General features: G+C 36.7%; 1 protein-coding gene across 1 annotated transcript in view; it reads right to left on the bottom strand.

Annotated features, from left to right (window-relative positions):
• LOC103317091 (troponin C, isoallergen Bla g 6.0101) overlaps positions 1 to 17,882 on the bottom strand; it is a 179,645-nt gene extending 161,763 nt beyond the window's left edge. The window contains exon 1 of the mRNA XM_031924018.1: positions 17,748 to 17,882. Coding sequence (XP_031779878.1) covers positions 17,748 to 17,819 — 72 coding nt within the window. The 5' untranslated portion in view covers positions 17,820 to 17,882. The remainder of the gene's footprint in view (positions 1 to 17,747) is intronic.
• Positions 17,883 to 18,443: the final 561 nt, after the last annotated feature.

The following is an 18,443-nucleotide window of genomic DNA, read 5'->3' as shown; positions in this document are numbered from 1 at the left end:
CAATAGATTTTGAATAATCAATTAAGTAGAGGCAGATAAGCCAAATATGGCCTTTTTAAGACCACAAGACGCCAAAAGTACCCTCAAACGATCGATTTCAAGGCTATGTTTAGCTAAAAACAGGCTTTTTTGCGTGAAAACCCTTGCATTATGACATTTTTAGGTTAGTTTTGGGTTACATGGTACCAAAATGGCCTTTTTCGGCGTTAAATCACTCAAATGAGGGCATTTTTAGGTTAAAGAGAAAAGCAGACACTGACAGCGGCGATATTCTTTTTATATATAGAGAGAAACCCTTTATTACCTCAAATTCTGATAAGACCATCATTGAAAACGTAAGATAATATAAAAAATACGGCTTGGAGCGAACAAAATATTTCATTTGATTATGTTTTCATGGGAAGATATGCAAAACTACTCAAAAGGAGTCACTTTAGTAACTAAATTGTAACATAACCAGCTAAAAACGTGAAAAAATGGCAAAAAAATCAGTTTTTGGCTCAAATCGAGTTGTGCCACCATTTTTAAGGAAAAAACGTTAGTGCCATCGTAAAGAACGGGAAAAAGTACACAAAAAAAGTCTACTTAAAAAGTTGCACCTCAAAAACAAGGGGGTCAAAATATCGATTGAAAACTTTAATAATTTTTTTAGATCCGATATTTGAGGTTATGTAATCCCAAAAAAATTGCAGTTATTCATGACATAAAAATACACCAATGTGAATTTTTAAAAAAATTTTTATCCTATAGGGACTTCAGAAAAAAATAAAATCAAAAAAACACGTTTATCGACGTTACTGCGCATGCGCACTAGGCAGAGAGCTAAAAATTTGGCTATGGGAGTTTTTTTTTATCCCCCATCGAATGGTATATAACATATATACATTTTCCAAGGGGGCCATTTCACCATAGTAACCCGGCTATAGCCTTTACACAAATCAACGCATCACACAAATCAACGCATTGCACGCATATCAACACCAGCTGACCAACACCTCAATATATTTAGCATTAAGATACCTACGTATTGCTAAATTAAATGTACTCAGCAAGAGCAGGTTCCTAATCTCTGTGGGAATCAAATTCCAAAGGCGAAGACCCACTGTCCTTAGGGACTTTAAGCCCACATCAGTACGCGAGCTCGAAACTGATAGCTTTCTAGCACCCCTGGCCGATGTTCTTGCCGTGTTTTTTGCGAAGAGGGCTGCAATGTATGGTGGCTAGTTCATTTTGCAGACCTTGTACATGAGCTTCGATGCAAAAAAGTCCCTCTTTTCCGCAACGGTCAACCAGCCCAATCCTCTCCTGAGGGGAGTTATGCGATCGTATTTTCTGACTCCACAGATATACCTTATGTAGGAATTTTGTAGTCTCTGTAGCTTGCCTTGCCGCTTGCTGGATACATCAAGATACACCAACGAGCAATAGTCAAGGTGTGATATCACAAGCGCACTCGCCAGCTGTATACACAACGCCTCGGTGGTACAGGATCTAAACTATTTTACTCCGTATAAGGCTTTATTAACCTTTCGGCTAATTGCACCAACCTGCGGCTTTCAGGTTAGCTTCGAGTCCATAACACAGCCGAGGTTAATTACATCATCAGAGAAGGGGACATAAACACCATTCTGTACCTTAATGCCTGGTAGTTTATACTCCTGCAATTGGTTAACGCTGTAGTCGGAACCAAAGATGATCGATTCGGTTTTTTGAATGTTGAGGAGTAAGGTATTTTCAACTGCCCAGGCAGAACCAGCTCGCGCCACGGCTGACAGCCAAAAATAAAAATTACTTGCTATGAAAATATTATTTTCGAAAGAACTATCGTTTTGTTTCTTGATTGTCCTTAGGGGCACGACGAAATCCTTTCTTACACGTTTTTTGATGAGTCATTAATGCTCCGTTATTTTTAAAAATTTGTTTACATTTTCTGCATGAATACACAGATTTCTGTTCATGTGTCTTCATATATGCTTCAAGTTGGCGTTTGCATACAATTTTATGTCAGGTTAAACATTCAATTACGTTTAAGGGAAGGTGAACTTCTTCTACATGTCGTTTCAAGTAGCTATATTTTTGAAATATTTTCAAGCAATAAGCGCACTTCTTTTTTGCAGATTTATTATAAATATCAATGTAAAATTCATATGAGCTCTTATCCAAAAATTCAGCTGGACAATCTTCTATAGGACAGCTTTCTACTCTTTCTACAATAGATCGGGTGACAATTGTTGACCTTGTGTTTGCATTAACACATATTAATCCGTCACTCGAACATGTGCACGTACGAAAAGTATGAGCTCCTCTGTTCCATGCTGAACTTCCCACATTCACTGCCTCACAAATATTTGGACCAAGATTTATCACTTGATGAGGAACTCCATCGCCTACATAAATGATATCCCCAGGCATCTGAATAACAATTTCATATGGAATATTCCAACTTCTCAATTGATTTAGGGATATCATCAATAATTTATGATGAGTAGGAGTACCACAACTAAGTTTCCATTTGGAAACAGAATCATTAGTTCTCCTTAGTTTATTTAATTCTTTAAGTATTTTCACTTCTAAATCAATTCCAAAATCAGAATGCACTAAAATCCATAATTTGGGATGTCCCCATTTTAGCACGTTGACAATATCGAGGTGATTATCTTCTAAGTGCATTTCCGTAAATATAACAACGTTCCATAATAAAAACTTGGAATATTAATTCCATGACAAGCATTTAAGTTGGGATTCACAGTGACGTTAGTATGTAGTAGAAAATTAGCCAATACAAAAGATTTATTTGTTACCTTTTTCAGATTTACTCCGTATAAGGCACTATATTCTCTTGACAGATTTTTTATTGCTTTCTCGTATAAAAACTCAATATCTGTAGAAGTATACAATTCATTAATATTATCTGTTGTATTCATAGGTAGTCTTAATTCGTCGTGAGATCCAGTAAAAGGTTTGATTTTTCTTTTATATATTCCAGAAGTAATTTTGTCCAATGACAACCAATTAAATTCATGTTTTTCAGACAAAATATCATTGCTGTTGTTTCATTATCTTTCAAAAAATCTTGACAGCCACGAAACTATAAAAAAATACAGTTTTTAATAACGCTTCAATTTTATTTTAAAAAGTAATGGCCTTTGTTATGAAGCATTTAATACTTGAACGTGATAATCGACATACGCGCACGTTATTAGCGCAAAAATATACTATTTCTTATAAAAAAGGCTACTCAAATAGCAAATTAGTGATTTTTGTGCATGTATGCACAATGTACATACGTTTTAAGTATAGTGCCTTCGTTCTCACTACTTCAATACGAATTATTTTTAAACAAATCAAAATACAGTAACTATCACGATCACGTATTTTTTTAAAATGGATTCAAACTATAAATTACCATGTGTGGGCTATAACGAACATCACCAGCTCTAGGGTTATGAATTCGTGTTACGACATCTTTAATATCAACTATTCCATCATAATATTTTATAATATAAAAAGTTTCTCCTTGTCCTACATGCCGATTCAACGATTTCATTGCAGTTCTGTCCTTCTCTTCGTTTTTTCTTCGTCTAGCGACCTATTTAATAAATTAACTGTTGTTTTGATGGTTAGATTGATGACGAAAATATATAAACATGTGTGCATTTCTGTAAAAAACAATTGACGGCAACGTTCGTATTCTATAATAAAACAGAGGGGTCTGCAAACTTTTAAACACTAAACACGTTTAAAACTTATATATTAAGTATAAAATACCGCCTCATACATTAACAAACAGATTCGTTTTGAACGCAATTCTTACCTTCTTTTAAGGCGTTATCAACCAATTTGATGCGAACTACTTGTAGCGACATATATCGCGCGCATTCATAATATACATGGCGCACAATAACAAAACAAGAAAAAAGCATACAAATGGCACACGCGGACTCGCTACAATACGGTTTTGCGAAAGATTGATTGCAAGCTGGTTACAACATTAATTAATTAATTAATTTCAATTGAAAGAATTTTAAATGCAACGAAAGCATCCAGCTTGTTTTATACAGTACGTTGACATACATTTTGAGAAAAGGTAACGGTGCAATTGCTTGAAGAATCATGATATATTTCTTACAAGTTTTGATAAGAAGAGCATTCTTGAATTATGATTTTGAACATTTTTTTTCTCTATAAAGAAGCGATGAACGTATGTTGTGGGGCATTTTTATAAGATATGTATTTGTGTTTTAATTTTAAACTTATAAAAAAATATGAATTATAAATTCAGGCATGACTGCTTTTTGGACATACTGCATAAACTATATAGTCAGATTTTAGAAAAGTGACTTTTTTGAGTAGTTTGCGAATTATATTCTTATCATGAAAGAATTTCAAATAATATGCCTGCAAGACTTTAACTCATTTCGTACAATTCTTTAGTAACTTAGATGCTGCACAGACTCAATCAGCCATTCTATGATGATTGAACGTTGCTAGTCATCAAAATTATTAATTTCATTAATAATTAATGATCTAAAATCGTTTCAATGGTAGAGACTAATGAAATCAATTCCCTGCGCAGCATGTTTTGAGAGTTAAATTATACGGCGCAATATATATTTGTTTTTTCATAGGAAAGTTATACGTAAGTTTTTTTAAATTACAATTGTGACGAGACACGAGTCTCGCACATATAAATATACATGAGCACGGCCGTGATAAACGTAAACATGCGCAACGAGCGAATACACACGACGCGAAATGGGCGCGCGCGCGCAACATTCACAAGGCGTGTCCGCACGAAGCGAAGCGAGCGCGCGCGCGCAACAACCGCAAGGCGAGTCCGCATGAGCGCGAAGCGCGACAGCCGACGAACAGCTTAGCAACGTCGCGCCAGGTGGCGCGAGCGGCGTACGCGCTCATACGTATCCGCACCGCGCGCCTTTATAAGGCGGACAGCGCAACACGGGAGGGAGTTCTACTCGAGCTCCACTCGAGTAGAAAACTCCACTCGAGTAATCAGTTTAAAGCCTAATACCGTTCAAATAACACTCGTATAGCAGAGGCGAGTCAAATTACTGTATCACCCGTAAAGCCGTGGTGAATGAAATGACCAAAACTTGTCGAGTTTGCAAAAAGGCGAAAGTAGGTCGCGTATTGTAGCAGAAGTAAAACAGCAAAATTACATTCGAGTTATTTGGACGCGATTTAAAAACCCAAAATTCAGGCTGAATAAAATTTTATAATAAATGAAAATATAACTAAAATAACAATGAATGAAACTGGAAAAGAATTGTCAAAAACTAAAGAAAAATTGATGTTTGATGAAAAAGAATATCAATATATATCATTTGATATGGACTATATTCCTGAAGGAGCTCAATTAGTGGACGAACTGGACATAGAGGAGAGTTTAATTTTAAATATAGAAGCAATCGATGCATTTGAGAAAACTAAACAAGGAAAACTCAAGAAGCCTAATAGGCAGGAAGTATTACGAAAGAAATTACAGATGAAAAATGGTGGTAAAAGGAATCAAGAAAGAATTAAACGAATCACAAATAAATATCCAGATGTGTTCTGGATCGAAGGAGATGAATTAGGAACGTGTAACGTAGAACAACATGAAATAAATTTAACAACAGATAAACCTATTTATGTAAAGCAGTTTCTATTAGAGCACAAAAAGAAAGGGATTGTTATCAATGAAACAAAGAAATTAGTCATAAATAAAGCAATCCGAAATACAAAAAGCCCATTCAATGCACCGGCATTAGTCGTGCCAAAGAAAGAACTTGCTTGTAACGGGAGTGAAGAGATACAGGTTAGTGATTGACTACTGGGCACTAAATAGGGTCACTGTTATAACCCACCCGCAGGCTCTCTCGCACAAGCCCCTGGATGCCGGCAACCCGCTCGACAGCGCCGCTAGTACCACGCTCGGCCGCCAGGCGGCTGCCGTAATCCCCAAAGAGGAGCAGCGCCTTGGAGGGCATATAAGCGGGCCGGTTTCCAGGCCGAGGCACCTCTCCCACCCCGCATCAGACCGCGTCTGAGTGGCAGCAACGGAGCCCAGTACTACTTGCACAGTACACTCTAGCGCAATAAATCTGATTTTTGTTCGCAAAAGAAAATACTTCGTGTATTTCTTTTTCCCCTTCCCTAATCAGCACTTCTCAGCGCTAATTCGGCGCACATCGATGCCGACCTTTCGAACTCTTCAGGAGCTGAGGGCCGAGTGCAACTTGCTGCACCTGCTGCTTGCCGAGACCAACCGAGCGCTCATCTCAGAGCGACGCCAGCATCGGAGGTCTCCCACTGCCCGCCACTCCACCGCCTGGGTCAAGGCCACACACCCCAGGATCATCATCCGACGTGCTGAACGCCGAATGGCCCGAACATCTACAGCTGATAGATGTCCCTGCGCAGCCCATGATTGATCCAGAACTCCAGGACATTCGTCTCTGCCATCGGGCAACCCCGACTCCGGCAGCCGCAAATCCGACAACGCAGTTACAAATCATCAGTCGGAAAATAGCGGCCAGGCAGTCTGCGCAAACAGCACAACGCAGGAGCATCGCCATCTCTCCTCGGAAGAGGAGGCCGCCACCAGGGAAGCTGTCGCCGACGAAGCGAAGGCCAACTGCTCCCAGACTCCCAGGACAGCGTCGCAAACCGAGGATCACTTCTAATGAGATCCTCAAGGTCCCATTGCTACTCCCCCTAGGGAAGGCACCCTTGGTCAAGGAGAAAACTCCTCCGGAGCCCATGGCCTCGGTGGCGTTTGGTCTCACGATTTCCGACTAAAGCGCTACGCGCCCCCTAGTCATTTTTGAGTGAACCGATCTCTATTTGGGATAGGCCCCGTAATAACAAAAAGGATAAGACTCCCCACTTTTCCCTTTGTAAATTGGGTGGTGCAACCTACACCGGGTTGGGCGGCCCTCCCTCGTCCAGACTCGATCCAAGAGTCGACCTAGAGAGGTCCGAGCAGTGTCCGCTCTCTAGGCAACGAAGAAGCCGAGGACTGTAAGCCTCAGCAGGCCCTTTCTGCCTGTCTGCCTCCTCACCGCCTGCTTTACAGCAGACCTCTTCATCACTCCGCTCTCCAAGGAGCGAACTCCACTGACACCAGCGGGCTACGTGTCGCAACGAGCGCACGTGCCTCCTTCTCTTCACCCGACCTTTTTTAGACCACCCCGACTAGCCCGCTTACATCATCACTATAGCGGACCCTTATTTTCTTCCAAATATTAACGAAATTTTAGATCTCATAGGAAACAAGAAATATTTCGATGTTTTAGACTTAAAATCAGGATTTCATCAAGTAAAAATGAGACTTTCAGATATAGAGATAACTGCGTTTAGTGTACAGCCATTGGGAAGATATGAATTTCTTGTTTTACCGTTCGGTCTCAAGAACTCTGCTAGGACATTTCAGCGAGTGATAAATACAGTCCTAGCCACATTAATAAAATTAAAAATACATTAAAAAATATGCTACAATTGTATTGACGGCATTATTAGTTTGGGAGATTCAACAGAAGAATTGGATAAAAGATTTAATTTAATAGCAGAAGCATTAATAGCGGCAGGATTAAAATTGGAACCAGAAAAATGTGAATTAGGTAAAACAGAAGTTTGTTCTTTATGGCATATAATTAGCGAAGCTGGGATAAGGCCGGATGAGAAGAAAATAGAGGCCGTCAAAAATGTTCCTATACCTAAAACTGTAAAAGGAGTGAGACAATTTTTAGGATTTGCTAATCATTATAGAAGATTCATAAAAAATCTTGCTGATATTACAAAACCATTAACAGTATTATTACAAAAAGATAGATTATTCATTTGGAAAGAAGAACAACAAAAAGCTTTTGATAAACTAGTACAGATGTTATGTACTGCACCAGTCTTACAATACCGGCAATTTGACAAGCCATTTATAATAACAAGCGACGCAAGTCAATATGCTCTAGGATGTGTCATTTCTCAAGGCGAGATAGGCAAAGACATACCTATAGCTTATGCATCTAGAGTATTGCAACCAGCTGAAATGAAATATGCGACGTATGAGAAAGAGGCTTTGGCGATTATGTATGCCATAAAAACTTTCAAAAGTTATATCTATGGCAATAAATTTGTGATTGTAACGGATCACAAGCCATTGGTATGGTTAAAAGCAGATAATAATGAAAGAGTACAAAGATGGAGGTTGAAATTACTAGACTATGAATATGAAATCATATATAAGGCTAGAAAGCAAAATACGAATGCAGATGCCTTGTCAAGAAATCCAGTGGCAGAAGCTGAAATATGTGTTATAACTAGAGCGCAGAAAAATCGAGAAAAGAATAAAATTCGCCAACAATTGACCAACGAAGATAAAATTAAAATCGTAAATAAACAAAAGACGAATTAAAGGCCCAAAGAATAGAATTGCGTGTGACGGCGAGAAGCAAGAGATCATACAGAAAAATGTAGTATAACTCAAAAAACGCAATTCAATTCCGAAAAGATAATGTAATACATTTAATTAATAATAATGGTGAATCACTTGATGAAAATACAGCGAATTTATTAAAAAATAAAAATATTTATTGGGATAAAAGTCTAGATAGTAATGAAATTAAGATAATAAACAAGGGAAATAACATAAATTTTGTATATTTAAATACAGCGGAATCAGCAATAACGGTTAAAACAAATCTGATTAATTTATTTAAATTATTAAGGACTATATGTTTGCAAAAGAATTATGCAATATTTAGTATATCAAAAGATTTTTCAACGAGACAAATATTAAGGTTATAATTTGTTTAAATAATATAATTTATATTGACATAGATAAAAGAGATAGAATATTTAAAATGTTACACGCGACTAAAATAGGGGGACACTTTGGCGTTAATAGAACGTATAATAGAATTGAGGATAAATATTATTGGGAAAATTTTAAAGTAGACATTCAGAAAAATATACAAAGATGCGAGGAATGTCAAAGAAATAAGCTGAAAAGAATAAAAACTAAACAACCTATGATTATCACTGATACGCCATTAAAAACATCGATAAAATTTCTATGGACATAGTCAGACCGGTAAATGTAACTAAAAATAACAATAAATATATTTTATCTATACAAGATCAATTAACAAAATTTATATTAATTGTATCTTTGCCTGATCAAACGGCGAAATCAGTAGCAGATGCTCTAATAAAAAAATTCATATGCATTTTCGGATCACCTAAACTTGTACTCACGGATAGAGGAGCAAATTTTACAAGCAAATTAATAAAACAAATAGCTCGAAGATTTAAATTTAAGAAAGTAGAAACCACGACATTTTTACCTCAGTTAACGGCTCGTTAGAAATGGAGTGGGACGAATTACTTGAATTCGCTCAATTTAATTATAATACTGGTATCCACACTAGTCATAAATTCACACCGCATGAACAAGTTTTTGGTTATCCAGCTAGACTTCCATCTAGCGAACCATTAAAGAAAAACGAACAATTGCCTACTTTTAATGGTTATTTGGAAAATTTAGTAGCGAAATTACAAGAAATTACAGTGATTGCTAGAGAAAATTTGATCAATTCAAAAATAAAATCAAAAGAATATTATGATCTGTGCGTAAATCTAATAGAACTAAAAATTGGCGAAAAAGTATGGCTAATCAAAGAACCAAAACCAGGTAAATTCGAAAAGAATCATAACCTGGGGTCATATGAAACGATAAAAGTAAATGAAAATAGTAACGTAACTATAAATTACAATGGGAAACCAAAAACAGTTCATGTAAATAAATTAAGCCGTTGCCATACACGATTCTAAAATATTTTTCTTTCTAGGAAACTTGGACATAATGATTCCTGAAATTATTTTAATTTTTGCAATTCTTAAAACAAGTCAAGCTATAGTAGGATTCGATTGCGGGGCATCTGATACAATCATCACCACGCACTCTCTACTTGATTCGGGGAGTGCGATTTCCATCAAGAAGATGTAAACGCGACCAACGCCACCATACAACTACTACAAAGAATTTAGAAAAGTAAGAGTAATACAATGTAAAATGGAAATTAAGCGTAGGGTATATCATTGCGGAATGTTTAGTCATATTGGTGCGGTAGAACAAGGCGTACAAGAATATATTTATGATATAAGCTATGAAAATTGCAAATCAATCCATGAAACAGGAATATTCAAATATGACAATTTTCACACTATAGCTAATTTGAAAGTAAACTCAACCAAATCAACAGAAATTGAATTGGTGGGAAGTATTAAAGACAATAAATGCACAGATGTAGCATATTCGGATAGTTTTGGTTCATGGAGTGATGTTTTAGTACAGGGACTTATAAAAATAACACTTATAGAAGAATATGCAGATTTAAGCTTATATAATGATAAAATAAGATTATGTAAGACAAAAATAATCTTACAAAATAACAAGACAGTTTATACAATAAGTAATAATGAAATATCGTTTGCGTTAACTAGTAGAGCAAAGATAAATATTTGCGGTAAGATTTTATATAAAACAGAACACTCGAAATTGTTCATTTGCGAAATTGATAACCAATTATTATTTCATGAAGATATGCTTAACAAAAGGCCGATAGTTAATTTTGATCTTTTTACATATGTAAACTCAAAATTCGTATACGTAGAAAAACATTTTAGGGGTCAGTTAAAAAATTTATACTTAAATATGCTAATAGAAGAATGTAAATTAGAAAGAAAAGTGATTCAGAATTCCCTATCTCTCGCATCCGTTTCACCCGATGAATTTGCTTACAATATAATGCAAAAACCTGGGTATATTGCCAGACTAGCAGGTGAGGCTATACAAATAATTAAGTGTACGCCTGAAGAAGTAACAATTCAGCATACTGACTATTGCTATACACAACTGACAGTCTCATCAAGAAACAAAACAATGTTTCTCACGCCAAAAACCCATATATTGTTAAAAAAATGTACACAGATAAACTGCAACTCTATCGTACCTCAATATTTTAAAATTGGCGATAACTGGATAAATCTCATGCCTGCGCCAAGAAAAAGTAATAACATCATCACTTTGAAACCGTCAACCAAAATTGTATGGCAGCCGAAAAAATTGAATTCATTGACAACCAGCGGAATATATTCACAAGAAGATCTTCAGAAACTACAGTAACACATAATGTTTCCGATGGAAAGAGCATCCTTACTCAACACGATAGCAAGAGGAATGCAAGGTGAAGAAACAGTTCAAGGAGGCTTAATATCCAAACTATTAACCGAAAATACATTGATGAATATCGCTGAAAGCACATGGAATTCGATTTATGGACAAACTGGTCAGATTTGGATCAATCAGCTCAGCAATAATAATGATGTTCATTATTATCCATACCTCTAAATTAGCAATCGATATTATAATACGAGAATATACATTACATGCAATATACGGATGGACGATTTATCTACTTGGAGCTAAATTCAGCTCTTTTACACATTTACTAATCGTAATGAGAAGAAACGATATAATAGTAAACGACGATAATAAACAGACACCAACGACAAATCCTAAATATATCCAGCTACAAGAAATAGTGGTGCAAAATCCAATTAGTCCGAAGAAAGAAATATCCCCACCTATTCCTATACATCCACCTAATTGAAGGACCTATATAAATCAACCAATAGAATCGAAAATATCATTATTCTCGTTGAAGCCATTTTAGAATGTGTAGCTGTAAATATTCAAACCCTTTACTGTTATTCTACGTAAACAATATGATACCTATACTAATGTTTAATATATTTATATTGCTAGGGTCATAGGTAATAAATTAGTGTATAATATAAACTTCATTTATTATTTGAAACGAACTAAAATTAATTTTAATTTAGGTTAGATGTAACCACTAAGAGTAGTAGATTTAATAATAAGAATGTATATAAAATTCTAGAGTATTCATATAAGTTTACAATAAAGCAGACACTAATAATAATAATAATACAAGTAAAAACAACTACTTCAAAATTTAGTTAGAATATTCTAGAATTTTATGAAGATTAAAGAATGTTGCTGAGAACTTAATAACTCAAATTGTTTGTTGATTTGTTATCTAATTAAGTTGCTATTGTACCAATAGGCATCCAGCTTGTTGGGGGGATGTTACGCCTTGCGACGTATTGCAGTTGAGTAATATTGTGAAGCCGAAAACTCAAAATCGATGAGTCAGAATAATATGTAGAACAGCGAAGTTGATGAGTATACTCTGTATACTCTGCGCGATCAGTTGTGTTTGTACACTCAACCTGGACTCTTTGGACGACGCTCCTATCCGTCGCTACCAAAGAGCTACCAGTCTTAAGCCGCGATTTCGGTCTTTATAGAAAACTTTGCCTTGAATAAATCGTGAGAATCAGCCAACTACAAGTGTCCTTTATTCGAATACACCCATCCTGTATAAGCCTGACTACAGCACAGCAGCAGCGATTCAGCCTAAGCAGTTAAACGCAAGTAAGGATAAATAAATAAAGGATCGAATTAGCGACTTAACAGCTCTACACTTCTCGAACGCGGTGCTCAGGTCAATACACGGAATCGCGCCGATCACTAGACCAGCCTGCATTACGCGATGATAAATAAACCTGGCGCTCCAGAAATTCGAGGACGACCGAATGCTGCACCTTCTGCTGCTGCTCGAGTAGGCGACTGGACCAGAGTGCATGAAACAGATGCTATATAATCTGTGAAAGCTGTCGGCGAGACGATGATACGACACTTGAAGCTTGTAAATGCATAATGTATTGCATAATGCATATTTCGGAAATTTTATCCCGTTGATATTTTTTACATACTTATCTGAAGCTTGTAAATGGGAGTTATAGTAAAAAATTGTAAACGGGATGTTCAATTTTTCTGTACATATGATTTTTAGATGAGAGAAAACCTAAAATTTGTAGATGGGAAGTATAGCAAATTACAAATGCAGTGATCGTTATCGTATATATAATAATCGTAATAACCTATGATAATCGTTAGTTAGTTGATATTAATTGTTAAGTCTTAACTTATTGAATCATACTGTAAATAATGACTATTTTATATAAAAATAAAGGATCGTCTTCGACTTGTCGAACGAGAAAGCAACGATATATCGTGGTGAAAGCCCCTCACTGCAATGAAATTTCATTCAGTTTTCCATAGGCTACAAATCTGTATATCATTGCACGAGCGTTTAGGGGGATAACGACAGCGTTTGAAAAAACGCGAGTTTGGAGACAAATCGGTGAGTAATTACTCGGCATGCCATACGTGTGTGTGTGTGTGTGTGTGTGTGTGTGTGTGTGTGTGTGTAACCGAGCAGGCGCGTGCGCGTCACAGGTTTTAATAAATCGAGCAAAAAAGAGGAAGGCCCCTTAATGAGTTATTAATGACGTGAAAAATGATTCCCGCTTTCTGATATCTCTGGGGACCCTACGCTCTGCATGTTCCCTTTTGGCTTGCGTGACCGCATGATTAAAGCATAAACACCGAAAGTTCTGCGGCTAAGTTTTGCCGCGTGAAATATGAGCGGCGTTTTGTTTAATCGTTTGATATTTATCATGCCCTACTATTATACTCTGCGATAACCAGCATTTTTTCTTGTCCATTCGAAACGATCCGCGCGCGCAATAAAACTTTATCATTTTCTCAAGCTGCGGCGATTCAACAGATCATGAGCGTCAGTTCTCGAGCTCAAAGCCTTGCGTCGCGTCTCCGAGTCTTAACGCATCGTCGTCGACACGAGTGGCTCTCGAGCAGACGTCCTCGAGGACGTCTCGCTGCATCGCACGTCGCGCGCATCTTTGCGCCCCGCTTATGTGTAAGTAGCTGGCAGCATCACCTCCAGGCGTTCATTATACCTCGGCGAATTTAAGTAAAGCTAAAGCCGATGCACACACACACACACACGCATATATATATATATATATATATATACACGCGCGTAACAGGCACGAGCTGAGACGTCTCCGCATTCATTAGGTCGCGCTATTATACGCCCATGCGGCGAGAGGGCTTATTGTCCCGATACCGCGCGGCTGCAATTATCCCTTGCGCGGAGTTTAGTCGCCCCCTCGCGCATATAACGACGGCGATAAAAAAAGTAAAGTAGCTGGCCGCTTATTGTTTAAAATTTTCAGAGACAGAGTCTTCAATCGCCGATATAATGTGATGTATCGTGCGGCTACGGCGGCGTTTCTTTTTAAAGCGGTGAGAGCTTGCATGGTTGTTATACGATGCAGGGATGTGTGGGTGATGTATTACACGTTGTATTCTGCAATTTGTACATTTTTAATGACGAGGTGAAAAGAGGTGTTCGTTGGGGTTATATTTTAAATTTATTTCGAGTCGGCCTTAAACGCGTTTGGCTTTTTATTGTTGAAAAACCATAAAAGATCTTAGATTCATACGAAGCGTCAAGAGACGACAAATCTTCCCACACAAGGAAGAAGCAAAAGCGACAAAAGAAAGTGTCTCACGCACACGCATTGGAAATTAAAAGAGCGTAATACAGCGCCAAGGATTGTAATCAAAACTAATTTCGAGGAGCTCGAGAGCGACACGCGACACAAAGGCTTATATAGGAGAGAAAACGAGAGAGCTACATAATGGAAAAAGCGGAGACACTCGCGATGCGGTCGCGCCAGAGCTTTATGCGTTTAAATTAATAATACTCGTGTGTGTGTGTCGCGCGCGCGGCGATAATAAACGCCGCAGCCGCAGCAGCAATGAGATGGAGCGAATCGTCCCTTGGATTATCGTCGCTTTATGCATACCCACTGCTTTACGGATAACCCGCAAAGTTGTTCGGATTGCTACTCTCCGTTGCGTGTATATTAAAAGAAAAACTTTTTTTGCGTAAATCGTCGCAGGAAACAATGGCATTATACACACGACTATGCAAAAATCTCATGAATCGTGACCCTATTGCTCGCGTTGTGCGGAGGAAAACTTCCAGAAAGTTGATTCGCGAGTTTGCTGTGTACAAGCTACCCTAATAAGGACATTTAACTACAGCCTCGCGTATACATATAGTTTCGTAGACACATGTATAGAAAAATACATTGCTTAATAATAACCACCCAGCTGTAGTCCTCGTCCGAACGGTGTACAATGTACACATAGCTCGACCCGCGACTGGTATTAATCTAAACAAAACTCAACCGATCGCATCTCGAATTAACAAAAACAAAGCGTCAACGTTCGCAAATAAGCCAGCGTAGCCCTAAACAAAGACGAAAATTATAAATAATCAAACTTGATTTAAGTTAACATGTAGTGTATGAGAGATGGGGGGGGGGGGAGGGGTTAGAACATCATGTATTGGCCGCTTTAGACTTCTGATGCCAGTAACCCTTCATAACAAGGAGACATATTATATGTAAGCCCATAACATTTACAATTTATCTCACGTAAATATGTTGAGAACACATTAGTCCGATTGAAAAAATCATCGATAAAGCACATGTCACGTGAAAAATATGTGATAAAGTTAATTTCTCGTATAATTATGTAAAGAACGTACTTGATATAAGGACGGGCTGCGTGAGTTTACAAATAATTATTTAAATTAAGAGAACTAGCCTTCGGCTCAAGAGCCTTCTGTTATTTAACTTACACGCAGACTGTAAGAATAGAGTATGTCTCGCTCTACTTGTCTGCGCGAACACGAACTTGTGCGTGGGCGGTGTTCTAACCGCGACTGCGTTTGGCGGACGTAGGAGTGTCTGCTGTACTTACGGTCATTGCAGGCAAGTTGCTTGTGACACTTCTGTGTCCTGCGGACTCAGAATTATGTCCGCTTAACTCACCTCGTGTGTGGACACTGATGGTTCGTCCACAAGTATCGTACTCTTACCTGCACGTCGTGACTGCGTAGCTGATTTTAATTTATTTGTTCTAATTGAGGTATCATTATATTAACAATTTAATACACAAGGATTTTAGTTATATTGATTGTTTTGTTTTTATTGGCCCAGAGCACTTCACAGATGTTCAGTACGCAGAGTTGACCTAGTTTTGATGGTGTATTATCATATTCGTAAGTTGTAGTTTTACAGTAGTATTTTAGCGCGTTAGTTTTGTTTCTTAACTGTACCTATTATTTATTTTATCAACTTACATTTATTATAATCCTGCGCACTTAAGATGGTTCTAAACAGCCTTTGTGGCAGATGCTGAGTATTACAATCCACACGCGTTCACGTGGCAATTTATAGTAAAGATGATCAACTGCTCTTGCTAACGCCGGAGATTTCACTTAACGGTCCTTAGCTTGTACTTATCTATGTAGCACGAATCCGAGTTCAAAGGGCTCTCCGGTGTATGCTATACTAAGGGACGGATACAATAATACGTACTGTACGATTTGACGAGTGTGTGCACACATATGTGCCCAACTAATAAATCATTTAATAACAGTAAAGTTTTAGATTGCGCGCAAAGACGGTATCAAAAACTATAACCAGTAATTTTCAGATTTCTATGTACAACCGTTTTTCTAAAAGTTAGGAGCAAAGGAGCGCGTCAATTTAACACAGTTAGTATATCTATATAACTGATGTGGTTACCCCTTAAGTAATCTGTTATGGTAATAGTTTTTCGGTAACTTTACACATACAGATTTTATAGCTCAAAATGATCAAACCATCAACGATAATCAATATTTTATTACATTAAACTACTCATAATACTTTTTATACCTCGAATAGTTAAATTTTCATTAATCATCATTGTTTCAATAATAATGGTGAGTAAAATTGTCATTAAAACCTTCTTTATTCTTAATTTTTATTTAATTTAAATAACAAATCACATAATATCGTCGCTTCCAACAAAACTATCATATTATTTCTCAAAAACATATTTTGCTTAAGACCTTTGAATTTTTCAGAATGAAACAAACTGGTCCATTGCATAAATGAAAAGGTTTTAACGTGTAAATAGCACCGTTTTATTGTTTTTTTTCTGAATGTGTCATAAACTTAATGGTAGGACAACTGAAAAAGCAAAAGTCAAATGTATAAGAATATTATAAAAGTCATATATATATATATATATATATATATATATATATATATATATATATATATATAAAGGGAATAATACTTCTATTCATCATTATATCATCATTGTTATCTAATAAGTTTAAAAGCATTTATTCACTTATGCAAAACGCACAAAAGCCTACGAAAAATAACGAAGAACGTATGTGAATGCGTTTTCACGTGCGAAAATGAGAACCTTGAGACAGACTGTTATTATTAGAACAAAACTTATATAACATTCGCATAAACAAATCAATTTGGGGCCTATGAAGTGGAGCGAAAATAAGGTTTTCCGAGCGTCAAACAAAAAGTAAGATAAGACGCCTTGTCATAATACATGTATAATTTTATCCATTTTTGGTCCCTATAAGATAGAACGAGCGTACAATAATCCGAGTATCACAAAAAATTAAATCGAAAATGCTTATTTTCACCCCCAGTGGCAAAAACGACCATTTATGATTCATTTGAATTGATCTTTTTTTCATTTTCTTAAAAAAAAACTTAAGAACTGGACAATTACTAGCCAGTTCTTAGGTTCATTCTACCAGCATGTAATTTCGTTTCGTAATAAAATTCGTATTTACTTTTAACGGGGTCGCCCCTAGTTGCACAATTTACTACTTCTTCAAAAAGATGTAAAATTTAAATACCTCTATAAATTGTAGGCTGCTGGTCATGCCTTTTGCCACAAATAGAGTAGACTTCGGAAGCTTTGGGCTCATCAGAGTCTTTTACATGACACATGATTCGCCTCTCCTAAGGCCCCAATTCTTCGTCATTTGTCTAATAAATTAAACATTATCACATAAAATATTCACATTCTTCTACATACATTTTTAAGAGTATACAAGGAATATTATACAATAAGTATATTATAAAGCATTATTGTAATTATCATTGAATAACTCACATTTAATCCTTGTATATAAAAACTTGGTTCACTGTTTAATGGTTTACTACAAATTTTGCAGAACTTTTAAGAATTTTTTTTAACATGACAATACCCATAGAATAGTTGATTCTTCACATAAACAATTTTCTGGGAGTAAATTTTTTATTGATTTTCAATATATTTAGAAAAATTTACTTAAAAATGTATTTATAGTACATTACGATACGTGTGACCTAAGTGGCACTTTATTACACGGGTCGTAATTAGTGCCCAAACGTAGCGAGGGCGATACCGCAGCGCCGTGTAATAAAGAGACAACTTAGGTTACAAATATAGTGACATAAGCAGTCCTGTACAGCACCGTGAGGTTAGCGTCCGAGCGTAGCGAGCTAGAACAACTCTTTCTCCGCAATACATTTCAGACCGGGTTCGAATATTAGTAAATCAGACGTAT

Source organism: Nasonia vitripennis (assembly GCF_009193385.2).
Source record: "Nasonia vitripennis strain AsymCx chromosome 2 unlocalized genomic scaffold, Nvit_psr_1.1 chr2_random0004, whole genome shotgun sequence".
Lineage (NCBI taxonomy): Eukaryota > Metazoa > Arthropoda > Insecta > Hymenoptera > Pteromalidae > Nasonia > Nasonia vitripennis.
This window is presented reverse-complemented; position numbering and strand designations above follow the sequence as displayed.